We start from the raw sequence: 27010 nt of genomic DNA on the forward strand, positions 1-27010 counted from the left end.
GTCGAGAACCATGGCCTCAGACTTGGAGGTGCTGATTCACATCCCAGCTGCTTCGCACTCGGCTGCAAACCACCCCAGAACATGCTGGAGGTCCTGGCTCGGCGGAGCCAACAAGACAACATCGTCTGCAAAAAGCAGAGATGAAATCCAGTGGCTCCCGAACCGGACCCCCTCCGGCTCCTGACTTCGCCTAGAAATTCTGTCCATAAAAATAATGAACAGAACCGGTGACAAAGGGCAGCACTGCTGGAGTCCAACATGCACTGGGAACAGGTCTGACTTACTGCCAGCAATGCAAACCAGTCTCCTGCTCCGGTCGTACAGGGACCGTACAGCCCTTAGCAGAGGGCCTCTGACCCCGTATTCCCGGAGCACCTCCCACAGAATGCCGCGACGACACGGTTGAATGCCTTCTCCAAGTACACAAAACACATGTGGACTGGTTGGGCAAACTCCCATGAACCCTCGAGCACCCTGCGGAGGGTATAGAGCTGGTCCAGTGTTCCACGGCCAGGACAAAAACCACATTGTTCCTCCTGAATCTGAGGTTCGACTATCGGCCGAATTCTCCTCTCCAGTACCCTGGAGTAGACTTTCCCAGGGAGGCTGAGGAGTGTGATCCCCCGATAGTTGGAACACACCCTACGGTCCACCTTTTTAAAAAGAGGGACCACCACCCCGGCCTGCCAGTCCAGAGGCACTGTCCCCGACTGTCACGCGATGCTGCAGAGACGTGTCAGCCAAGACAGCCCAACAACATCCAGAGACTTGAGGTACTCTCATCCACCCCCGGTGCTTTGCCACCGAGGAACTACCTCAGTGACTTTGGCTTGGGTGATGAATGAATCCACCTCTGAGTCCCCAGCCCATGCTTCTCCTATGGAAGGTGTGTCAGTGGGATTGAGGAGATCCTCGAAGTATTCCTTCCACCGCCCGATGATATCCCCAGTCGAGGTCAACAGCTCCCCACCTCCACCGTAAACAGCGTTGGTGGAGACCTGCTTCCCCCTCCTGAGGTGCTGGATGGTTTGCCTGAATTTCCTCGAGGCTGACTGGTAGTCCTCCTCCATGGCCTCCCCGAACTTTTCCCAGATCCAAGTTTTTGCTTCTGCGACCGCCTGTGCCGCAGCACGCATGGCCTGCCGGTACCCGTCAGCTGCCTCAGGAGTCCCCCGAGCCAACCATGCTCGATAGGACTCCTTCTTTAGCTTGACAGCATCCCTTACTTCCGGTGTCCACCACCGGGTTCAGGGATTGCCACCATGACAGGCACCACAGACCTTACGGTCACAGCTCCGAACAGCCACCAACAACAATGGAAATGGAGAACATGGTCCATTCGGACTCAATGTCTCCAGCCTCCCTTGGGATCTGATCAAAGCTCTCCCGGAGGTGGGAGTTGAAGACCTCCCTGACAAAGGGTTCCGCCAGACGTTTCCAGCAGACCCTCACAATACGTTTGTGTCTGCTGAGTCTGTCCAGCTTCCTCCCCTGCCAGCGGATCCAACTCACCACCAGGTGGTGATCAGTTGACAGCTCAGCCCCTCTCTTCACCCGAGTGTCCAAGACATACGGCCGGAGGTCAGATGACACGACCACAAAGTCGATCATTGACCTCTGGACTAGGGCGTCCTGGTGCCACGTGCACTGATGGACACCCTTGAACATGGTGTTCGTTATGGACAAACTGTGACTAGCACAGAAGTCCAGTGACAAAACACCACTCGGGTTCAGATTGGGGAGGCCGTTCCTCCCAATCACACCCCTCCAGGTAACAATGTTGCTGACTACGTGAGTGTTGAAGTCCCCCAGTAGAATGATGGAGTCCCCAGTTGGAGCACTCTCCAGTACCCCTCCCAGGGCCTCCACGAAGGCCAGGTACTACACACTGCTGTGTGTGTAGTACCTATAAGCCGAAACAACAGTGAGAGACTTATCATATCATTAGAGCTTGACTCTGGCGTGTCTTTGGAATGGTCGTCAGGTAAAGATGACGAGTCATCAGAGGTGTCTGTGTCTTTTGAGGATTTGGCTAAAGCACCCTTCAGTACCTTCATCCTTAGTTTTCATGTCTGGTATTCCATTTCCTTATGGGATACAACATAAAACGTAGAGCAACATGAAACTCTTCGGCTATGGTGGGATCATGGCACATAGCACGGGCGACCTGGCTCTTCTCCTTCTCAGTGAGATGATGCTTGGCCTGTAAACCTAAATTAAGCAGTATGTGTAACATAATCTGAAAGTCTTCCGAATTCCCACCTACCATATCCAGATTCGGATCAAGTAGTTGGAAATCTGGAAATTACAGATGAATTGTGAAGTACTTGGCTACATTTTGGGCATGAGTCCCTGACCCTATAAAGTATCACACCCCTGAGTACTTACCTGCGTAGAGATGCTGCTCCGTATTCAGCCAGGCCATGTGGAGGAGGAGCGCCAGCCTCCCTGCCCAGGATGTTGTGGAAGACAAAGGTGTTGTCCTCATTGTTAAGACAGCAGTCACCGCAGGCCAGTTTTTCCAGCCACTCGTTCTCTCTCTTGTTCAGGCAGACTGCTGCTTGCCCGAATGAGCCAGCTGTTTTGTGGTCATCACCTAGGGAGAAGATGGAGAAAATTAGCTTATTTCTGTGGCTAGGTAGACTTAAAATCTCTTTTCCATAGAATAGTTTAAATACTTAGCAAAACCCTATACTTCTTCCCACCACCCCAGCAGTCTGCCGACAAGACCTGGTCCCAGGTCATGTTGGTCAACACGATGGCGTGGTGACCGGTAAGGATACTCAGGTAACCCATTGCATAGCCCATCAGATTGCAGTGTTGCTTACAATAACTGCCATCAGCAGGTAAGAGTACTACAATACATAAGACAAGAAGTTTAGTCAGTTCAAGTCAGATTTATGTCAATTCTCCTCTCTCCGTCTCCCAATTTCTGTATGTACTGAATTGTACTTACAAAGAAGTTCTGGGATTTTCTTTTTGGCAGCGTTAATGAAGAGCACCTCCTTCCTTACCTCCACCTGTTCATCTGTGAAAAGACTGTCATATATACCACCCATTGCAGAGGTTCCAAATCCCTATTTTTTTGAATGACAGAATATATACACAGCAATAACACAAAAAAGAAAGAAAGAACACATTACCTGTCTTCTTCTGGCAACCTTCTGTCGATGCACGACACATTGGACTGGAGCTGCTCCAGCTCATAAATGACTTTCTGGAAGCCGGTTTGTCCTAGTTTAGCCACTATCGGGAATGAACATTGTCTATGCTTGATGAAAAGCATAACATTTGTCATCATGTTCCTCACAGTTGTTGGGACATAACCCTTTTGGGTGAGGTATAGTGGCCACCTACAAAAGAAAGTAACAGGTACAAGTGATGAAAGCTCACCTCTAGTTCCCACCACCTGATTCCAAATCCAAATTACAATTTTTCATCTACTTCATAACATCACATTATTATTTCAAATTAATAACAATAACAGTATACATGTTAACACACACACACACACACACACACACACACACACACACACACACACACACACACACACACACACACGAAGAAGGAACTTCATGTTAGCCAACACTGTTTTGAGAGGTGGACCTGTAGCCATAAAGAGGCAAAAACGTAATGCATGGCTTGCGGACTGCCTTGCGTTATCTTTGTCCTTGGCTGATGTCCTTGGACCCAGTCTGAATTTACAATTTACAGTCGTCTTGGTACTGCCCAACAGGTGTGGAGGGCAGAGGAAGGCTTGGACAAAGCCCACCGGAGGAGGAGGTCTGTTCACCTAAGGAGGAGGTTTGGCCACCAGAGAAGGAAGTGGGAAGAGTGGAGGAGGAGGTATGGCCACTGAAGGAGGAGGTTTGGTCACCGGCGGAGGAAGAGGGAAGACCGGATGAGGAGGTCTGGCCACAGGAGGAGGAGGTTAGGTCACCGGTGGAGGAAGTGGGAAGACCGGAGGAGGAGGTGTGGCTACCAAAGGAGGCGGTATGGCTACCGGAGGAGGACATGGCAACACCAGAGGAGATAGTGTCGACAGTGGAGGAGGATGTGGTGACACCTGAGGAGATTTCCTGACAATCAGGGATTAGATGTGCTTTTTGGGGGGTCGATGATGACACAGGAACTCTAATTTCTGGGTGATCATGCTCCGAGTCTAAACTCAAGACTAGGTTGTGTGACATCTCCTCCTTGAGGATAACATTCTCTTCCTCACAGGATGTTCTTTGACTAGAATGAATGAGAAATGAAGGAGAAAGAACGCAGCCTTGGGGGGAACTGGTACTGATGGCCAGCAGGCTGGCACATAACATGTCTCCAATGAGGTGTTGAAGATGTCCGTGAACACCGGAGACAGCTGGTCAGCACAGTGCCTCAGGGTGGATGAAGAAACAGTGGGGCCGTCCAGACGAAAACACTCTTTTGCGAAAACGCGCATGTATTGCACCGTTTTGGCCGACGGTCCACACGGATCCTGAAAACTCAGCACCTGAAAACGCACTTTTTTTAAAACGAGTCTCAGGGTGGAGAAATCTGAAAACGCAGCCCTCCCGTTTTCATGTGGACGGCAAATCCGCATACTTTGCGAAACGATGACACCATCTCCCCGCCCCTCGACCTCTTGCCTCTAACCTCTGAACCCCGCGACGTCTTGTAACAACAACAACAACAACAATGGCAGACTACGTGCTTGTGTTCGTGCCGCAGAGGATATTTAGCCTTTCTTGCAACTTACATGCCTTGTAGTTGAGTGTCACAGCTGCAGTTCGACCTCATTACCGGTCCACACCAAAGATTCTGATTTCCTTGCACTAGCCATTTTCATCTTCTTCTTGTTGTGTTCGGTTTTTCCGTCTACTGTCTGTTTGTTTACAGCATGCAAGCTTAATGCGCATGCTCCATGTCTTCTTCTCCATTTTTGGTGAGTATCAAGCACCATCTATAGGCCTGGAGTATGAACTACAGCGTTTTCGGCAGTTTTCAGTGGATCCGTGTGGATGCAAATATTCTTAAAACGATGACAAGGAAGACGGAGAAAAAAAAGATTGTTTTCGCCCGTGTGGACAGGGCCAGAATCTGGTCTGGCTGCTTTGCGGGGGTTCTGCCGCTTAAAGAGCCTGTTGACATCTCTCTCTTGTAGGCAGAGAGTCGTCGCTGTGGTGGAGGAGAAGGGATTCACATAGGTGTGAAGTTGTGGAGTGGCCCCGGCTCCTGCTGATCTGGGGGAAAAGGGACACGCGAGGAGGGGCTATTGAGGGGTGTCTCAGAGGGTGAACCAGGGTTTGTCGTTGTTAAAACTCACCCTGGTGCGTGATGGTATACAGCAGTCCTCACGGAAGTATGTACAATGTCACAGCCTCTATGTACTCATCAAGACTTTCAGTAGCAGTCCTGAAAACATCCCAGTCCGTAGAGTCCAAACACACCTGGAGATCCTCCGCAGCTTCACTGGTCCACTGCTTTAGTGTCCTCGCAACAGGTTTACAGAGTTTTAATTTCTGCCTATATGAAGGAATCAGGTGGACCATGACGTGGTCAGAGAGCCCATGTGATAAGCTCTGCTGACTGTAGTCTAACAACGATCCAGTATGTTCTTCTCTCTGGTCTGGCATTTAATGAATTATTTGTATTTAGGAAGTTCGTGACTGAGGTTTCCTTTGTTAAAATCACCAAGGACAATAACTAAGGAGGCCGGGTTAGTGTGCTCTACACTCAGTATCTGATCGGCGAGTATGCGCTGTGCATCCTGCACATTGGCCTGTGTTGGAATGTAAACACCGACCAGAATGAATGAGACAAACTCACAGGGGGAGTAAAAAGGTTTACAGTTTATGATGAAATATTCCATAGTAGAGGAGCAGTGCTGTTGGACCACTGTCACATCATTGCACCAGCTACTGTTGATATAAAAACAAATACCTCCACCTTTCGATTTGCCAGAGAGATCCATATCACGATCTGCTCTGAGGATTTGGAAGCCTGCCAGCTGCAGCGCAGAGCCCGGTATCGATCCACACAGCCACGTCTCCGTGAAGCCTAACACAGAGGATGAAGAAAAGTCACTGTTTTTCCCCAGAAGTAGCTAAAGTTCGTCCGTTTTGTTGCACAGTGAACGCACGTTGGAGAGGAATATCCCAGGTGATGGTGTGCGATGTCCATGCTCGTGGAGACACACAAGTGCACTGGCACGTTTCCCTCCCCTCCTGTGTTTCACTGCGTGAGCAAAGGTGAGCGCATCTTTGACCACAATGTCCAATAATTCCATGGAAGAAAGAAGAAAAGTGGGAAAGAGCTCACCTGGAGTTATTCCCCTGATGTTCATGAGCTCTTCTCCAGTAAAAGAGCCCCGGGTATTACAGCCGAAAACTGAATTAACACACAAAACAAGAAAAAACAAAGAGCACCAACACACCAAGGCAGATGTCCATGGCGCTATCTTGGAAACAAAGAAAAAAGAAAACATTCCGCTTAATTTGTCACTAAAAATGGAAGAAACAGGTGCCAAGAAGAGACATCAAAACACATTAGCCACTTAAGACTCAGGTAGCTATGGCAGTTTTGGGGTTTAGTGTCTTTACCTTGAACCTCACATGCTATAAGTTAAGCTATTTGTCCATTAAAACACGAGAAATCCTAAATCATCATAATGCATTATGAACTCTCTGGTTTTAGTGTGAGTAGCTGAGAAGTCTCTATTAGTCAGATAATGTTGGTGGCAGTGACTCACTCACACAGTGTGTGGGTGTTGGTGAACAGTTGTTAAGGCCATTTGATTGACTCAGGGGTTGTCTGGTTTACAGCTGGCACTGGCATTGCTATACTTGATCTGATCAAACACTGTGTGGCTGCATGAGTTTATGACACAGAAAAATGGGGAAAAAAAACAATATGTACTCCAAAACAAGTGCAAAACCTGGACGGAATGCAGACACAAGAGCAGACAGAAAAATAGTGAGCTTTGTTGAAAACTATTCCTAACATACAAAAGAAGATAAGCAGGTAACAAGACAGGCAGGCAACAAAAGGCAACAGTAACACAAAAACAGACAACAAACCATAAATCCAAGGTGACCACATGGAGCACAGAAGGAGAAGGGAAAGACAGAGGAACGAAGGATAACAGGAGTTACGTGATGATGAGAACAGAACAGACAGATCACCAAAGACTGAGGGAACAACACAGGTTTAAATACAAGCTGACTTAATGAGAGAATGAGGCGCAGGTCAAATGAGGCACAGAAACACATAAGGGAAATGAACAAAAAACATTAGACACACGGAAGGGGCTGATAGGCTGGAAAAGCTGGAAAACACTGGAAGGAGGGAAAAGCAAATCAGGGAGATGTCGTGGAGGTGATGAGGGAATGTGAGAAATTACATAGTCTACCAGTTAGTGGTAAGGACAGAGACTGTCACATTGTTCGAGGTGTCTCAAGAGCCACAGGTGGGGGCAAATCCCCCACATGGGAAGATACAGAAGTTTAGATAAGATGACATTTGCTGTCCCATTTGTTACATCAAAGAGTCACTATCCTGGGAAGACAGATTACGCCCAAACATCAAAGAGTCATTATTATGTAAAGAAAATGTTTTATGACTGTGAAAAAGAAATGAAGGTAACCTCCTCTCTGATTCTGTACTTAAGGGATAACAATTTAAAGTTTGGCAGAGAATGCTTTTGCCTTCTCTCCACACTGCGTGCATTAAATGAGATTTGATTCATACGCTGAAGTCTGGAATTCTTCAGAGACTTAGCAACTCTCTACCTCACAAAGGAGAATTTCCACTACAGGAAGCAGACTGAGGAAGAATTTAAGTAAAGGGCAAAAGACAACACAAAACTAGAAAACTCATATAAAACACACACCGTGAAATCAAAATGACAGGACCATTACATATGATGGACTTGAATATGGAATCAAGAGGAATTCCACTTTTCTGATCAGGCATTGAGAGAAATAATGCAAATGGTGGAGAAGATCAGTTTGGACTAGATTTAGGATTTATTTATGTGCTTGATATATACTTGTGTGTGTGTGTGTGTGTCTTCATTTGTGTAAAGTTCAGATTCAGATTCAGATTCAGAATACTTTATTAATCCCCGGGGGAAACTGTCTTTGTTCTAATGCTCCGTGCAAAGTAGAAATAGAAGTACAGCAGTAATGGAAACAAGTGATAAAGATGAAGATGTAAATAAAATAAAATATTAAAGTAGACATTAAAATAAATAAAATATCAAAAAATATTTCAAAGTAGGCAACAAAATACAAATAAATAATAAAATGGTAAAGTATACAAACTGAAATATTTACAATATACAATGAAATGGTTGTAGCATTATAAATAAATGAGAATGGATAGTTATATTGTTTGTTTTGTTTTATAAATAGCCAAATGAGTCCGATCGTCAGAGGGAGGAGTTGTACAGGTTGATGGCCACAGGCAGGAATAACTTCCTGTGGCACTCAGTGGTGCATTTAAGAGCAATCAGTCTCTGGCTGAAGGTGCTCCTCTGTTCAACCAGAGCGTTGTGGAGAGGGTGAGAGACATGCTGCAGTATCGCCCACACCCTCAACAGCATCCTTCTGTCTGACACTGCTGACAAATTGTCCAGCCCTACCCCCACAACGTCACTGGCCTTTCTGATCAGTTTATTGAGTCTGTTGGCATTGGCTACTCTCAGTCTGCTGCCCCAGCACACCACAGCAAACAGAATAGCACTGGCCACCACAGACTCATAAAACATCCTCAGCATCCTCCGGCAGATGTTAAAGGAGCGGAGCCTCCTCAGAAATAGAGGCGGCTCTGTCCCTTCTTGTAAAGGACTTCAGTCCAGTTTATTGTCAATGTACACACCCAGATATTTGTTATGTTCAACAATGTCCACGTTATGTCCCAGGATGGAAACTGGGGTCACTGGTGTCTTGGTTCTCCTCAGATCCACCACCAGCTCCTTGGTTGAGTGAATGACAGAGCAGAGACCAAAGAGTACACTGGGTATAGAGAAAAAAAAGCCCATAGGATGCAGGAGTTTTTCAACTACAAAGGATTTCTCCCAAATGACATTTCTCGTGAAAATGCCAGAAATTCTTTTGTTATCCTTTCATTCTTTTTTTTTTTTTTCACTTATTGCATGGGAGACATTTTCCTTTATGCACCCAAGCATGAATTTTAAGCCATAGCAACACAATATTTGTTCACATCATGTGTACATACTTGATTATGTTCACTTTGGGAACAATTGTTGAAATTATGTGGTATATTATAGGATAACTAGAATAAGTAAAATAACAAATTTAAGAATGATTATGACAATTGCTGGTGCTGCTGTCCTCATTTTGGGGTAAGGAAACATTTGCATAACTTATGTTGACTCTGTACTCCACAGTACAGGTTTTGCAGCTTGGACCAGAAAATATGCATTTGGCAGAAGTTACCCTTTCAGCTGTGTTTGTCAGATTGTCATGGACAAAGAATAGCACTCATGTTCATGAATGTGTATTATATTATTAGCATGCTAATTGCTAGTAAAGCTAATCGCTAATTTGCCAGCATGCTAGGTAAACTTGCAAACTCACCTGGTTTATACTATTCTTAAATCAAGTGCCAAATGAATATGTTGACTTTGATAGTTTCACTCCTTATCTAGTGAGTAGCGAGCTAGTTTCTACCTTAGCACTTGCTAGCCTTAAAGCTGTACTATGTACTCCACAGTACAGGTTTTGCAGCTTAGACCAGAAAAATATGCATTTGGCAGAAGTTAGCCTTTCAGCTGTGTTTGTCAGATTGTCATGGACAAAGAATAGCACTCATATTCATAAATGTGTATTATATTATTAGCATGCTAATTGCTAGTAAAGCTAATCGCTAATTTGCCAGCATGCTAGGTAAACTTGCAAACTCACCTGGTTTATACTATTCTTAAATCAAATGCCAAATGAATATGTTGACTTGGATAGTTTCACTCCTTATTTAGTGAGTAGTGAGCTAGTTTCTACCTTAGCACTTGCTAGCCTTAAAGCTGAAGAGTAACTGCTTTTTCATCATGTAGCCCGTGGAATTAGATACCACACAGGACACATTTACTTCTGGGGTTAGTTTGGCTGCAAATTTATTGCTGACATAAATTGGAACAGGCCACTTGTAACAGTGTCAGAGTTTGTGGCAGCTTTGAACCCAAAATAATGGCTACCAAATGACAAAATACCAACTACAAATACAGAAAATACGGCAGTGGCACATGGCTAATGAAAGACAACAGATAATACATCCTGTCAAATACATATGTTACCGTGCACACAAAAGTTTACCACAGAAAGTGCAACACATTTTTACAGTACACTTACATTCTCCTTTGTTTCTCCAGCGCCACATGGAACTTCCCAGGCTTTCACAAGTAAAACATTCACTCAGTCACCTTCAAACAGAGTTAAATAAAATGTAAACCAGTGCGTTTCTGTCACGACAAAGTACAAGAATATTGAGAATTTATTCACTCGGACATTAGCATGCACATTAGCCAAACAGTTGTCGTGAATGCGCGCTCAAAACGACAGGACAGAAGCTCCACCAGTGCATAAGACAAACCATCTCATTCAAATATTAACAATTAATGCTTTTGACATGTTTATACTTGGATATTTTACAAGAAATATGTCCAGTTACCAACTACTTCATGCGACAACCCGCAACACTGCTCTCCATGGTAACTGTCTCCACATTGTCGACACATAAAACAGGAAGCAAGACCATGATGTACTTGGAGAGGTAACAATAACATTACTCAATACTGCTGCCTTGTGACCATAATCTGTAACAACACCATAACCTGTGCCAGTGCACTTACACTCTAACTCATCCCACATTTAAAGGATGTTACACTCAAAATGAAAGAACAAAAACACGTATATTGACATTTATGAACCCTGAGAGCTACATTTGACCTGAGTGGGAAGTCTTATTTACCACCCGGTTACAATCATATACAACCTCCTGGACAACTTTCAGCTAGTCTGCATGGAAGGTGACAACCCTATAGCTAGCTAGCTAACGTTAGCTAGCTCACTACTCAGTAATGGCAAAACCGGTTTTCATTTTTATGTTGAGGTGGCGGGGGTGTTGTCGGCAGCTAGTGAATGTAACCAATAAAGTTACTTGTAATCTAACTTATTTACTTTTAAAAACAAGTAATCAGTAAAGTAACTAAGTTACAATATGAAGGAGTAATCAGTAATAAGATTACTTTTTCAAGGTAACTGAGGGAACACTATCTGTGGGGCTGAAGCCCCAGATATTTTGCACTCTTAGCAATGCCCGTCACTTACTAACAAACTCCATATCTTAACTGCTTTTATCATCCGCTCACTGTTATCCCTGCTGCTGAACACTGAATTTATCTGTGCGAGATAACATATAAACTGCTTATATTCACTGTTATTGTGATAATGGCCACTGAACTCCATGTTTATTTGTACCAAATAAACTGCTCATAAAAACATTACATCATACCCTGGACACATTATCGTATATGCACCACATCTTATAACTGCTTCAAGTTGCTGCTTAAATCTAATGCTTCATGTTTACAAATCCCTGAACGCAACACTTATATGCATGACAACAATGAAACATTATGATGAAGTCACTAACATTACAACGCGACGCCATTAAGCATTGTTTATGCTTTCATGAGGGTCTCAGTCTACAGCTAGCATAGTCGACATGCCGATGTTAGCAGCTGAGGCTAGCAATTGTTAGCTGCCTTATTACCATACATTTATGAAACTGTAAACATATAAACATTGCACCACAACTGAGGGACAAACTTAACATACATGTAAGGGTGCTTGTGTACTTTTATCACCTGCATATACAACAAGAAGACAGACTTGTATGAGTCTAGGCTGTCCATGCTGCTATCCGGACTGTCCTATCCTACGAAACTAAGCTTACTTCCTTGTTTGCAAGGATTGCAGCGCCAGTCACTCGCATTGCAAAGCCTATACTGACACCTACTGGCAAAAAATGGGTATTGCCCAACAGGTACAAAGTAGCAGGTGACAGCACATTCTTCCATGACTAGCAGCCACTTGGGACTCATTTTACAGGACTCCAGTTTGCAAAAGTTAGGCTGATATGTAAAGGGAGTGGGAGGAATATTACTTGATGTCTGTTTTTAGTGCATCTGTATCATACAGTCTACATGCTTGAGGTTTGATGTCCCACATTATTTTTTCAGATACATCAGATATATCAAGCAAAGGCCCTTTGCTTAAACTTGCAAGAGACAACTTTTTTATCTTAACTTAATTATTCTGAAGTAAATATAGATTGCACAGCACATCTATCTATCTATCTATCTATCTATCTATCTATCTATCTATCTATCTATCTGGGCTGTCACTTTTTATTCGAAATTCGAATACTGGTTCGTAAGTGGGGGGAAAAGTTTTTATTTGAATGTAACTTAATGACTTGTTCGAATTCAAAATGTATGCAACAAATAAGCGCAACATATAGTGTAAAGTAGTAGCAGCAGTTAGTAATATTATGTTGTTTGCTACAAAAATGGAGGGCACTAGCGAGCAAAGACTTCCTGAGTGGACAATCATGACACCAAAGCATCTGAGAAGTAGTGTTGGAAGTATTTTGTACAAAGCAGCTGTCTTACTCTACAATTACAACCTCATAAGCTAACGTTAGCAGGTAAGCCTACAACCTCGTCTGACTGCACTTGGCACACTCAGCTATCTATCATAACGGTGGTAAACAGTTTGTGGTGATACCAGTTGAACTGCGAGTGGCAGATCTAGAGAATCTATGTAACACCAACAATGCCACCTTAGGACTTGCACTTAAAGAGAATATTCCTTTAACTTTAATTTCCCCTAGAAGGTTTCCCAAAAACAACCCATACACAGGTCAGTACACAAGCGAATACAGGCACGATGTAAGGTAATTTATCAAACTTTATTTATTACTGACAATAAAACAATTTTGTTTATCATGTTGGTAAAAAACAAGCAAACAAAAAAACCCATAAACATTTATGTAGTTTTTTTTTTATTTCCAACACCTATGATGTTCCGCTGTCACCATACACACAGTGGTTCAGTTAGGAAGAGAAGGCAGATTACAACAGCTCTGGCAGAGGTCACTGTCGTTTGTTACAAATCAATTGCAAACTCAAAACAAAAGAAAAACAAAATAAACCATGGAACATGTATAAATTTGGCAGGCCCTCCCTCCCCCCAACCCCACTGACGACTCACGGTCTGATTGGGGCGGACCATTGAAGTCCAGTACACTTGAAACGAGCATCTAAAACGACGAAAACAGAGCAGCTATTTACTGCAAGCTAACTCGGCAAGGCAAGGCAAAATGGAAGAAAGAAAATAGGTTGGAGGCAAGGCAGGACAAACAGCAGCCTAACGCCAGACAAGCTTTAAAAAGAAACAAAGTCAGCTGTTAGTGACAATACCTTAACACTAGCCGACACAATAGCATTTAGCTTATGGCACTGGTTACCTGTGTCCTGCACACATCAGTGCTTGTAGCTGTAACAGCTAACCGGACGGACACATACACACATACACACACACACACACACACACACACACACCATCTCGGCCCAACGCACCAACCTACAACAGAGGACTGTCAGCACAGCATCTTACAACCTCTTCATCATTAGACTGTGCTACATATCTGCAGAAAGCACACACGGCACATACACTCCAGGATACTACGGCTTCGGCAGAGAAGAGAGAGAGAGAGAGAGAGAAAGAGAGAGAGAGAGAGAGAGAGAGAGAGAGAGAGAGAGAGAGACTAAACAACCGGGGGGGGGGGGGGTATATGACCTGACCCACATTAGCGGCTGAGGACGCGGCTGCACTTCTGGTAAGAAGGGGCGTGCCACCCACCTGCCGCGATCATCATACCTGCTGCAAAATAAACAGACTGAGGGACAAAGAGAACTGAAATGTATAGAGACAATATAAACAACCATCTGGTTACAAGTTTGAATAACTATGGAAACTGCACTTCAAAAGGAAAAGAACCCTGGTGATGCCTGAAATGATGTGATGCCTCTTTCTTTTTGATCAGTAAGTCACAAACCCACTCACGTTAACTCACATTTGCGGATGTTTCCTGCACTCGTCGCCAGAGTTGTGACGTTCGCGAACGAACCGATTCTTTTGAACAGCTCATAAACATGAACGATAGGAGCCGAGTCGCGGCTGGGGGAGAGCCGTTCTTTCCATCGTTCTTTTTTTCCCTATGCGTGTTTTAAGCAGACGCACACAGATTAACTCCTCCTTCGGTCTATGCATAGGGTCTATGTTCCTTGCTCCTCCGCTAGAGACAGAACAGTTAGGGGGAGGGGCGCACACGCAGGAGTGCTACTGTTGTGCACGCATTCTTCCCGTGAGTTCTCCAGTGGGAAAAAACCCCCCCTGCGTGCCTCTTTCATTGGGGAGGAGCGGAGCCATGACTTGTGCACGCCACGCTGCCGTCATGGTTAAAAAAACAAACACACATGCGAGTGCCTCTCTGTCTCAGTGCCAACGTGAGTAGTAGCGGGTTGTTCGAAGGAAGAAGACACACACGTCTGAAAATGAGCCAGAGGAGAAGGAGCAGCATTTGGGTGCACTTTTCTCGCGAAGAAAACAGTAAGGCTAAATGCAGCATTTGTCAGAAAGTCATTTCATTTAAGTCTGGGTCAACAAATAATTTACACAGGCATTTGAAGACTCAACACCCAACAGTGCAGGTCACAGGTTTGAGAGCAGAGCCAGACTCAGACAACAACAGTGACACTGATGTGTCCATTGCCTCCTCTGCCCCCACATCTGAATCTACAGCAGCCTCTGACCCCACTGGGCCCACCACATTGCCTAGCCAGGCACGACCAAAAAGGCAGACATCCATCAGTCAGTATTTACCTCCTGTCTTGACCCCATTAAGACAGGAGAAGATAGACGAAGAGCTGGCAAAGATGATAGCCACTGACTTCCAGCCTTTCTCAATAGTGGAGGACACAGGATTCAAAAAATATTCACGGGCGCTCAACCCCTCCATCATTACTCCAAGTAGGAAGACACTAGCTAAGAAGGTCACAGATATGTATGACAGGGAGACAGCATCTTTGAAGAGAAGGGTGTCAAAAGTACCAGCTATCTGTTTAACCACAGACTGTTGGACTTCAAGAACAACAGAATCATATATGTCTGTAACCTGTCATTTTATTGAGGATTTCCGTGTGGCTTCCTGCCTCCTGGACTGTTTTGAATTCAGTGAGCGGCACACAGCAGACAACATTGCACAACAGCTACTTAGTGTTGCAGCAGAGTGGGGGGTGGACAAGAAAGTAGTGTGCTGCCTAACCGATAATGCGCCAAATGTTACAAAGGCAATACAAACCATTTGATGGATGCACCTACCATGCCTGGCCCATACCATTAACCTGGTGGTCAGAGATGCCCTGAAAGCTCCAAAGCCCATCATTGATAAGGTCAAGGAGGCCGTGGAATACTTTCACAGAAGCACTGTGGGGGCACAAAAACTGAAGGAGACTCAACTACAAATGAAGATGGAGGAGCTCCGACCCAAACAGGATTGTCCTACAAGGTGGAATTCCTACTACATGTTGAAAAGATTTATTGCCAGTAAAAATGCCATAATCTCCACCCTGGCCGTCACCAATGCACCTGTCCGCCACCTGTCCCAGGAGGAATGGACCACAGTGCAAGAATTGTGCACAATCTTGCAACCATTTGAGGAAGTCACTGTGGAACTCAGTGCAGAAAGGTATGTAGCTCAGCTGCTCTGCAGTATATTTCTTTAGCATGCATGCATATTACCTGATAATAAATTATGAATGTTTTATACCATAATAGATATCTGTATAATACAGTGAAGTATATATCATTGTCAGTAGATTTCTGTAGCCTGCATGCCAATTTACTGATAATAAATTATGGATATTTGATAATAGATATCTGTTTAATACATTGTAGTATTTATCATTGTTTCTGTTTTAAAATTCTAACATTATTTTTTTTTCTCACTAGCTACTTGACAGCCTCGAAGGTCATAGTGCTGGCCAGGGGACTTCAAAGAGCCACCGTTGATTTCCGGCGAAACATTACAACAGCAGCAGCGCAAGGTGTGATCAACAGTCTGTGTGCAAGTATGTCAACGCGATTCCACAAGATTCATGCCAACCACATACTAGCAGATACTGCTGCACTTGACCCTCGTTTTAAGAGGATGGCCTTCCCTGATGGCAGAACAGCAGATGAGACATTTCAAAGGCTGTCAACTGCAGCAGCAAGAGTAAGCAGTGGCACACCCATCCAGCAGCAACCAGCTGTGGAAGGACCGGAAGGAGCAGGCAGTGGTGCTGGATCAATAGTCTGGAGCTATTTCCATGAGGAAGTAAGGGTGGCAACAATTATTCACATTTTTTCTCTAAAAATCTCTAGAATGAAATCAGTCTAATATCTCAGTCTAAAACTTCCACTAGCTGTAAATCACATTTAATCTGTATATACTGCACATGCTGTACATATGCAAATCTACTATTGTCACTTTTAATTAAATGCTAAACTGCATTTCATTACTCTGTTCTCTTACACTGTGTAATGACAAAAGTTGAATCTAATTTAATCTAATCACAATCTCACAAAAATGGCATCTCCCATTGTTATATCTCTCACCCCCATGAGCAGGTGGCTGGAACAGTGGAAGCCAGGAATCCCACCGCCGATGCTGTCATGGAGGCGCGAGCCTACCTGGAGGAGCCTCTTCTTCCAACACATGAGGATCCCCTCAAGTGGTGAGAGTCGAGCCCCTGTTTACCCCAGGCTTAGCAAGCTGATGGCCAGGAAGCTTTGTGTTGTGGCGACATCAGTTCCCTCTGAGAGAATATTCTTGAAAACTGGCCAGATAATCTCAGAGAGGAGAAGTCGCCTTAAGCCCAAAAAGGTCAGAGCTCTTGTCTTCCTTAATGCAAATTTGCCCAAGGACAAGAGAGAGAGGCAGAAAAAGCCATAAAGTCAGGAACTGCTTTGTATTTATTTACATAGCATTTTGTGTCAGGCTGATGTCCTATTTGCAAAGTTTACAGTAGTAATAGTAGTAATAGTTGACTGTATGTAAACATTTCCATTTTATTTATTCTAATTTTATCTACAGTATATGACTGATACTTTAAATATTTTTTGTTTTCTATCAAAATTTTCTTTTTTGTGATACTGTTCTTGTAGACATTTTTGCACTAAAAGCTGTTTTGCACAGACATTCATTGCAGCCCACTTTGTTATTGTTCATTTAAGACTTGAAAGGGCTTATCTTCTGTTTCCAAGTAGTAGTAATAGTGGACTGTATGCAGACATTTACCTTTCATTTTCTCAAATTTTATCTATTTGTCTAATATTTAAAATATCTTTTGTTTTCTATCAAAATGTTCTTGTGTGATAACAATGTTCTTGTGTGGAAGTGTTCATAGTAAAAGCTGTTTTGCACAGAAATTCATTGCTGCCGGCTTTGTTTTTAAGTCAGCATAGCTTTACACATACACACACTCACATTATACTAAAGGTAGCCTAAATCCAAAATAGTGATGTCACTGTCTAAGCAGAGGGATGTTGTGCCACCCTATGGAATATAGTCCACACATGACAAATGAGGTAATAAACAATATTTCAGAATAACTCAAACTCAGATATTGGTGTGTAATTTCTGAGTTTTAATTATTTGACTACAAATCTCAAATCATCATTCCTCCCAGTGATTATTTCCAGGGTAAACTGAGATGCCCCCAAGCTGGATTCTTAAAACTGACTAAATATTTAAAAAGAGCCAAAAGAGCCATTCTTTTGAACGGCTCTTTGAAGGGAACGGATCGCCAAGATCCGGATCCCCTCAAAGAGCCATAAATCCCATAACTGCTCGTCGCCATCCTGTCAGTGAGTAGTGTCGATTTCCGAATGCAACATAACATGGAGGTGAGTTAAGGTGGACCACTCCTAAAACTTAGTTCCATATAAATGCACTGATAATTCATTGTTTCGTCATTAGCAAAAAACAGTATTGATCTTGAAGTTGAAAAAGGAGCCTCATATAAGAAACAATACTATAATCAAAAGCTGGAAAAGTAACGTGAGATTTCGCGTTGCGTTGTTGCCGGAAGACCGTAGCGTTCCACCTTAACTCTCCTCCAGGTTATGTCGCATTCAGAGATTGATACTTCCCGGCTGCCATGATGGCGGCTAGCAGAACAAGCTACTTCTAAGGTGAGTTGTTCAAAAACTTTCTTTTTAGCAAACTGTGCACACAAACCATGTTCTCAATGCTCGTGCTCATGTGTAGAGACCCTGGCGATGCTAGTTCCTCTTTCATCATAATTATGCTTTTACACAAAGGTTTGACTCATATGCAGTCTCAAAAAAGGCTAGGTTGCATTTTAGTGAGAGTTTCACTTTAAGGTTGAATTTATTTGGCAAGACAATGCTATTTTACTTTTTGCTCTGTCTTGATGACCACTCTCTCTATGTGCTTCAGTCCAACATGAATTGAATAATGAAGTGTATTTCCTTAGTTTGAGGTCACATGGCTACTTCTGTTTATATATATATATATATATATATATATATATATATATATATATATATATATATATATATATATATATATATATATATATATATATATATATATATATGTATATGTATATATATGTATACATATATACATATATATACATATACACACACACACACATATATATATATATATATATATATATATATATATATATTTATATGTGTATATATATATATATATATATATATATTTATATGTGTATATATATATATATATATATATATATATATATATGTATAAAAACTCTTCAACAAACTCCATATCCCAGTTCAATTCAAACCTACTAACACATTGAGGAAGACACTTGTCCATCCTAAAGACAAACCTAGCCCTAGCAAACCACATGTAGGCTGGTTGGGTCAACGACCCAAAAGTGGTCCTAATGACTCTGAAACTCAGAGCTCACAGCTGTCCTTAATAACTCTGTAAGGACACTCCCACAGAGAGTTTAAAAGCCTGTAGCTCCCCTCCAGTTAGTTAGAACTGAAGAAGCCTCTTGGATGAGAGGTGAAACGTCTACAAGAAAACTAAAACACGTCCAGTTGCCTATGATGTAGAACTTAGAATTACCATGACCTGGAAGACTGAGAACCTTAATTAACAACATCCCTAAAGGTACATACTATTTTGTTAAAAACAAAAGTGAACAACCAGGATGCCAGGCAGATAATTACTGTATCCTCATGCTGATTAAACATGTTTACTGACATTTGTACTTAGACAACTTTATATATATAAAATATGCAAGAAATATACATATGTACATGTAAAATATACATGTAAATATACATTTAAAATATACATATAAGTAAATAAATATAAAATAGCACTAATGATAATAATCATAATAATAATACTCCTAGATGCTGTAGTAATGATTTATATTTTAAACTTTTCAACCTAAATACTTAATGCAAGTTGCATAGAAATGAACTTTAACAAATTAAATTTGAATGAATAAATAATAATACCATTTTTATACTTTTACACAGGGTCATTTTTATTCAGGTTACATTTTGACCTCATAGCATTTCAAATTTTCAAGTAGTTCTCAAAGTTCTAATGAACACAGTTAATTTGTTTCATTAAAAAAGTTTCATGGCTGAAGCGCTTCGAGGGATTATATAAAACACAATAATTGAAAAATCAACACATTCTCGAGGAAGAAGAACAAATACTTACATGGTATGGCCATTCAAGATGACATAATTTCAAATGACTACAAAAATGGACATTACAAACCTTTATATATACACACACATATATCTATGTACATATATGTATTTATACATATATTCATACATGTATACATATCTACACATATATATAAATATATACACACAGTCTGTTTAAAATATGCATTAATTCATTTTGTCTGCATGCAAGCTAAAGGAACCAGTGTGATTGTGGGTGCCATTTTCCATTGATTAGGGCAGCCTTGGAGCTCTGATTGAGCACAAACAGCTTTTTTCTTTTAGGTAGTATTACTTATGTATGTTGTTAAAAGTAAAGCTGATGATTCATTCAGTCTTTCTTCATGAGTGAGAATCAAACAAAAACAGCACACTTGAAACTTCCTTGTGAAAGGCAGTGATTTATAGGACCAAACACTGAATCAAGCATCTACAATGTCAAGGTTGCCCACTCAGGTTTGTGATGAGAGCTCCTTAGGCATAAACACAAAAAAGATAGCAGCCACTAGAAAGAAGTACAGTCAGACTATTCATCAGTGTCTCTCAGAACTTTTTTATTTCCCATGCATAGTTTGGACACGACTGTAGTGAAACTGAAATGAAATTAAAATATGGAAAAAAAAAAATTAGACATTCAATGTGATTTTCTTCATTATGGACAGGACATCAGAGGAATTATTAGCAAAGCATGTTTGCATCTAAGAAAAAGAAGTTGTCTGTGGGGGATTAAATCTTTCAGAGTCCTTCAAGGTAGAACAGTAAAAGCATTTTGGACAGGGAAAAGTTCTGCATGACATAAATATATGACAAAAAAGTCCCTAAAACTAAAACATTCAGCACATTTTAAACAACACAGTGCAATTAAATGGGGATATGTTTAAATGACGACTTTCCAGAGCTCAGTTTCTCAATTTGCGACCAGTCAACATGGCTCTGTGACATTTTTCTGTATTTCCTCTCTCCTTTTAAGAACAGAGAGAGACCAGCACAATTGTAAACACTTAGTAGTTGAAGCTGTCTGGTGCAGTGCAGTTACAACCAACATCAGAGCAGAAAATGTTAAAACAGATGTTCTGAATTATGTTAAAAATCCTTCACTTTTACATTTAGTTTCCAGTTTTTGTAGCAGACAAACACAGAGGTCCTGTGTTTAAGTTTACAGTTAGACTGATACCAGATTTTAGTTGAAAATGTCCAATAACAGCTGGTCCACGTGTTCCCCCTCTCCCTTTCATTGTGTGTGAGTTTTGGCCTCAGTTCCTGCACAATGAGGAAAATCCCCAGGATAATGTTTGTTTATTGTAAAATTTGGAGGCAAAAAAAAAATCAGCACCTGGTTGCAAAATTGGCTTTTGGCAGCTTCAATTCAAAATGAAGTCTGGGCTTTAATGCTTTAAAATAAGCCCTTCCATTCACAAGTTTGCATCAGTATTGGGGTAAAACGTATTTCACAGTTCTAACAAATGCCAGAATGCAAATGCAAACAGCAGCATGGGAACTTGGCATAAACTGTGTGTGAATGAGTGACTGAGAAATAAAGTGAAAGAGGAAGAGTACAGCTCTCTCAAACATACACCACGAGCCTCAATAAGTGTTTTTTTTTTCTATATATGTGCTTACTCTACTGTGTGAGATGTTATACTAAGAGGTGACTATTCCTTGCTATGCCTTCATTACCGGACAGAAATACAGTCATTAAACTAATAGAAAATGAAACATATTGAAAGATGTGTATTAGACATTATAGAACTGATGTGTATTGTGTACTCCTCAGTAAATGTCTGAAATGGCACACGTGAAGCTGTGTATCCTTCGAAGCTTTAATTTGCATGGTATGGAGTCTGGTAACTAAAGATAGACTTTTATTGGAAATTTGGATATTGGATAACCTAAATTCTGAGTACTATACTATATTACTCTCACCAAAGTGTAAATACAGCAGTATCAGAAGCACTCTCTTAGCTTTCTGATGTGAGTGAGAAAGCTGTTCTGATCTAATCATGTTGCTAATCTCCAAGGTACAAGAGAGGATGAAAATAAACAAAGCGCTGGTTTTCAGACCTTACCCTTACCATCAATTAAAGACTACATAAACAGAACACCAAATGCTAACATGATAATAAAGTTCAGTGTGATCCCAGTGATTACTGTGAGAAGATATTACATATCTACACTTAGAAAATACACTTCAACACACCCAGATCCAAATAGTTCCTTCCAACAGTATGAAAAATATACAAATAAAAAATACAAATACTCTCTGACACCAAACATCACTAGGTAGTCTTCTGTTGACATGAAATCAGTGAGGACTAAAAGATAGAAGATAAATATTTCACATTTTTCTCCCTTGTATTTTAAAGAGAAAATAAAAAAATTGTGTGTATGTAAGAAAAGGAAAACAGTCCATTGTGAAATATTATCCTTCAGTAATTAGTAACATTGTGATACCGCATATTTCTTTTTCAGTTAAAAACACCTTTACTTCTCTAGTAAGCAAAAAGAGCCAGTGTTGAAACTAAAAGCATTATAGAATTCTTTTTTTCAGACATCATATACTATGCACAGTTAATAAAAACATTAACAACAATCAAGTCTTTTCCACACAACATAAATGATTCCTCCATTTAGGTCTGGAACGTGAAGAGCTCAGGAAAAGACTGAAGATCAGCTTCATCATTACTGAATCATCATCAGTCAGAAGTGCCTCCATCAATAAGAATCTAATGACTGCCATTTTGAACTAAGTTCAACAGAGACAGAGCAGAGGTTGCTGATATAGATCTTAACTTACCATAATGCAAAAAGACTATGAGGCTTGGGAGTGGTAGATGTTTAATTGGGGACTGAGGTGCTAAGACAGAGAGTGATCTAGAGGACGAGGTCACACTGGTGTGTGCAGGTACCATCGGTCTCACCAACCTTGACCAATAGGTGGAGGAATATCAGTTAATATATGTAAATAACACCACCTGCAAACTCTGCTCTGGAGCAGTTGGGCATCAGGCCCCACCAGATGTGTAACAGTCATTCATCGTCATTCATGGTCATGCCAGCTAAGTGCCATTTTGGCACCCACAAAAGACAGGGGCATCTGAGTTTTTGAGAACTTAGGGAAGGAAAGCCTCCACTGAGAGAAATAAAGGAAATGAAGGAGGAAGAGGGAACTACTCATTTGACGTGTTCAGCACTGTGGGAAGAGCAGTAGTATTTCTTATGAGCTATGAATGTGGAGAGGCTGCTGAACTTGATGTTGCACAGCCGACAGAAGCGGGAGTTACCGTTCTGGACAGGGGAGATCATTGTGGTTTTAAGACTGGGGACAGAGGAAGGTTGGGGCGTGGGCACTGGATGGGAGGCCAAGGTTGGGGTAGCCTTGTTTGAAAGGTGGGATGACTCTATTGCCTCCTGCAGGATCTCAGACACAGGTGACAGAGTCAGAGAGGGAGCCCTTGTGGGAGACATGGGCAGAGGTGAGGCGGCTGAAGGTGAGCCGGTCGAGGGTGATCCATCCCCAGCTGAAGGACTGCCGTTTACCAGTGGGGACACAGGAGAAGTTGTACCGCTCCTTGCCTGTCCGTTGATGCCATCTCTGTGCACTCGGGAGGCCGGTCTGAGGACACAGGTTGGGGCGGAGGAGGAGGTTGCAGTAGCTCCATCCCTAGGACTGAGACTGGGGCTACAGCTGACTGTGCTGCCACACTGGGGCAGGGCCTCCTGTGGTGGCTGAATGGTTACAACCAGGCCGTGGGTAGTCTTGAAGTGTTCCATCAGGTCACAGGCTTGAAGCCTGTTAGGGCAGTAGGGGCAGATCACCTGAGGGGAACTAGCGCCTACACCTTTGGCTCCAGCTCCTGGGGTGGCTGCAAGTGTGGTGGTAGTATGGGGTGGAGATGTGGTATTGGAGGCAGGTAAGAAAGAGGGATGAGGACTGGATGATGTGCCTTGAGTCTGAACAACCCATTCAGCAGGGAGAGCTTTAGCCTCTATTGGGTGCAGAAGATCTGAGAATTCCTGCTGAGGTCTGCTTTTGGGAGAGGTAGAGGCTGATCTCTTAAGCCTATGAAGCTGTTCCAAGGTGTGGGGCTGAAGGGTGGTGGCAGGGCAATAGTATGTTTTGTGAGCAAGATAATTCTCAATGCTGTTGAAGCTGATACTGCAGGCAGTGCACTTGTGGTAATCACTAAGTGGCAGGGCAGGGAGAATACTGCTACCGCTCTGCTGTGGAACCTCTCTGAGACGAGGCCTCTTGCTCAGATCAATTGGGCCATCTCTTTCGGGGCTGGAGCTGCCTGCTCCGCTGGGAGAATCTTCTTGCTTTACTGCCAAGCCCAGAATGGAGGGGGACGGGGCAGAGGCAGCAGCAGTGACAGCAGCTGCAGCTGCAGCTGCGGCTGCCGCACTGGCTAGGGCTTCAGTTCTGGCCATGTGAATCTCGTACATTTTCTTCCTCTTGCGTGTGCGAATAGGCTGTGGAAGAAAGGCTGCTGAGGTGGATGCCTTGGTAATGTGTGAGGATCGCTGGTTCGATGGGTCATGGCGAGATGCACAGTAAAAGCGTTTGTGAACAGTATAGTTATCATGGCGGCTGAAACGGATGTTACAGGCCTCGCAGAAGGTTCTATTTGGATCATCTTCTAGGTCCTCTACAGAACCACTAGCAGGACTCTGGCTGCCTTCACTCGCTCTTCCTTCTCCACCTCCTCCTCCAACACTTCCACCGCCACCTTCCCCTTCCGAAGAAGAGGATATTCCCTCTCTCACCACAGGGGTTTCTGTCTTCACTTCTACCACCCTCCTAGATTCTGTCGCTCCACTCCCTGCAGGAGGGTCAGAATCAGCGGGTGAGGCAGAGGCTGCTCTACTTGCTGCTCCACCCTGAGGAGAAGTAGTTGAGCCCTGTGCCCCGCTGGAAGGCACCGTGGCTGGGGCTGCATCCCTTGTTGAACCAAGGCCTGAAGCTGAGGTTGCACCTTCTCCATGGTGTCTGCTGGAGCAGTACAGCCTTTTATGTGCATAAAAATTGTTAATGTTATTAAATGTGATATCACACTCATAGCAGGTAGCTCCCTTGTGGGGCGGAGTGGCTGTGGCTGTTGGTACAGTTGGTCCAGAGGGGAAGAAGGCTGGGTTGTTTGTAGGAAGTGCCTGACCCTGTTTCAGACGGCTGTGGACCATCTCTGACATTTTTGCCAGTATCTCTGAAGCCTGAGGCAAAATGGCTGACTCAGGGTTAAACATGTACTGAGACAAGAACATTGCTCCTTCTGGAAGAACTGACCCTGTGCCTCCTGCATGGGCAGGGCTAGAGCCAGGGGTGGGACTAGTTGGTTCTGCCTTCACAGTTGCGGTGGCTGGACTTTTTGGAGAGTTTGATGTCTGACCTGAGGAGGTGGGGGTTTGTACGTCTTTTGTCTTCCTTCCTGCTTCTTGGTCCCCCTCCTCTTCACCATTGTCCTCCTCCTCACCATTCTCTTTAATCTTCAATTTATGTTCTTCGGTCTCAGTATCTGAATGAGGCTCCTCTTTGATCTTTAGATCAGTGGCTGGGACATCAGTCGGACAATAGTCTCGAGGAGTGGCTGAGCCACCGTTTGTGCCTGGGCTAGATGAGTTTGGCTTTGGGACACAAGCTAGGGGCTCCCTCTGGGAAGAGAGCTTGATCTGGGGGTGGTCAACTGATAATGGGGTACTTTGGCGAGGGGTGGGGCTCCTTTCTGCCAGGACCCTAACCTCTAGGTGGGTTCGTACATGCTGCTGAAGCTGGGCCGGCGAGTCAGAGTTGTGGCCGCACACTTGACACTTCAGCACCACACCAGAATCTCCAGGACTGAGACCTGATCAAGAGAGTCAATACTAGTGAACTATAACAGAGGCTTATATTTCAATGAATGTAGTAGTAAGGTTCATAACAATGTGTCCATTACAGAAATGTGAATCTTGATCAACACTCTTGAGCCCAGACAGACTACAACATATTCCGTACAGTCTCATCCAAGTAATAAAATCATACTCTGATGTTGAAAATCAGAGGTCACAATGTTGGTTCAACTTACCAGTGGAAAGGGGCAGCTTGGGAAGGCCTGGCCCAGGGGAGTAGACCTCACTGTGGGATCCAGGCTGGCAAACCATGTGGCTGGTGACCAGATGGCTGTAGAGAATGTCCCTAGTGGTGGAGACGAAGCCACAGCCATGACACACCCCGTTCAGTGTGTCTGTGTGTACCTTAAGGTGGCGCTCACAGTTTGCTTTAGTGGTGAAGGCTGACAGACAGATGAGACAGACAAATGGACGCTCACCTGTGAAGGGACAGAGAGGGACAATAAGTTGGAAGGACAAACAGTGAACTTATCTCCCAAACAACCTAATGAAAGGGTTGACGGCACACTGTTTCCTTAAGTTACGCCTCAGTGTGTTTGACCTTTTGTCTGTTTGCAATACATACATACATAATACATACATATATACATACATACATACATACATACATACATACATACATACATACATACATACAGATCTTGCTCTCACCACTGTGTGTGCGCATGTGGATCTCCAGTGAGCTGGCACTGGGGCAGCTCTTGTTGCATTGTGGAAAGGGGCAGATGCGTTCATTGGGGTAGGACTCCTTGGGTTTGTCTTGTGGCGGAGACGAGGCTGCTGCTGGCTGCTTCTGACGGCTGGCACAGTAGTACATAAGATGTGCCTGCAAGTTCCTCTCACTGCGATACCAAATCCCACAGTCCTTGCATGGGAAGATGTCCTCTGAGAGCCACAACATAAATTTAGAGAAAGTTAGGTATCTCAAGTGCTACATATGGATGTAACCTTATTAATAATACATCACTATATTATACTAATATTACAGAAACCATTATTCAGAAGTCAGCCTATAGCTGTAATAGATTCAGTGAGTGCTCAACCCCACAACACAGACACAGACACTCACACACACAGACACACACAGACACACACACACACACACACACACACACACACACACACACACATTCCTTTGCTATGAGTATCCAAGACAACAAAACTCATGTTATAATTATCATATTATTTAACATCTGGGTTATTTTTTAACAACATCCAATTATGTTCTGCTATTTTTAGGATTTTTTAATCACCAAGGA

The 27010-nt window shown here is 43.1% G+C and overlaps 2 protein-coding genes across 5 annotated transcripts in view; one reads left to right on the forward strand and one right to left on the reverse strand.

Moving 5' to 3' along the window:
- The first annotated feature begins 13016 nt into the window (after nt 1-13016).
- Nucleotides 13017-17694, forward strand: LOC119023786 (E3 SUMO-protein ligase ZBED1-like). The gene is made up of 3 exons (XM_037105937.1): nt 13017-15819; nt 16083-16449; nt 16743-17694. Exons 1-3 carry the CDS (start codon nt 15443-15445, stop codon nt 16851-16853), a joined length of 855 nt encoding a protein of 284 aa, XP_036961832.1. The 5' UTR covers nt 13017-15442; the 3' UTR covers nt 16854-17694.
- A 2713-nt stretch (nt 17695-20407) lies between these two features.
- Nucleotides 20408-27010, reverse strand: part of zfpm1 (zinc finger protein, FOG family member 1) — a 127707-nt gene continuing 121104 nt past the window's right edge. For all 4 annotated transcript variants that reach the window (XM_037106413.1, XM_037106411.1, XM_037106412.1 and 1 more), the window contains 3 exons: nt 26403-26636; nt 25928-26170; nt 20408-25708 (listed from right to left, as the gene is read on the reverse strand). In XM_037106413.1, the coding sequence (XP_036962308.1) occupies nt 23043-25708; nt 25928-26170; nt 26403-26636 (3143 nt within the window). In that variant the 3' untranslated portion in view covers nt 20408-23042. The remainder of the gene's footprint in view (nt 25709-25927; nt 26171-26402; nt 26637-27010) is intronic.

This window comes from Acanthopagrus latus, chromosome 8, assembly GCF_904848185.1.
Source record: "Acanthopagrus latus isolate v.2019 chromosome 8, fAcaLat1.1, whole genome shotgun sequence".
Lineage (NCBI taxonomy): Eukaryota > Metazoa > Chordata > Actinopteri > Spariformes > Sparidae > Acanthopagrus > Acanthopagrus latus.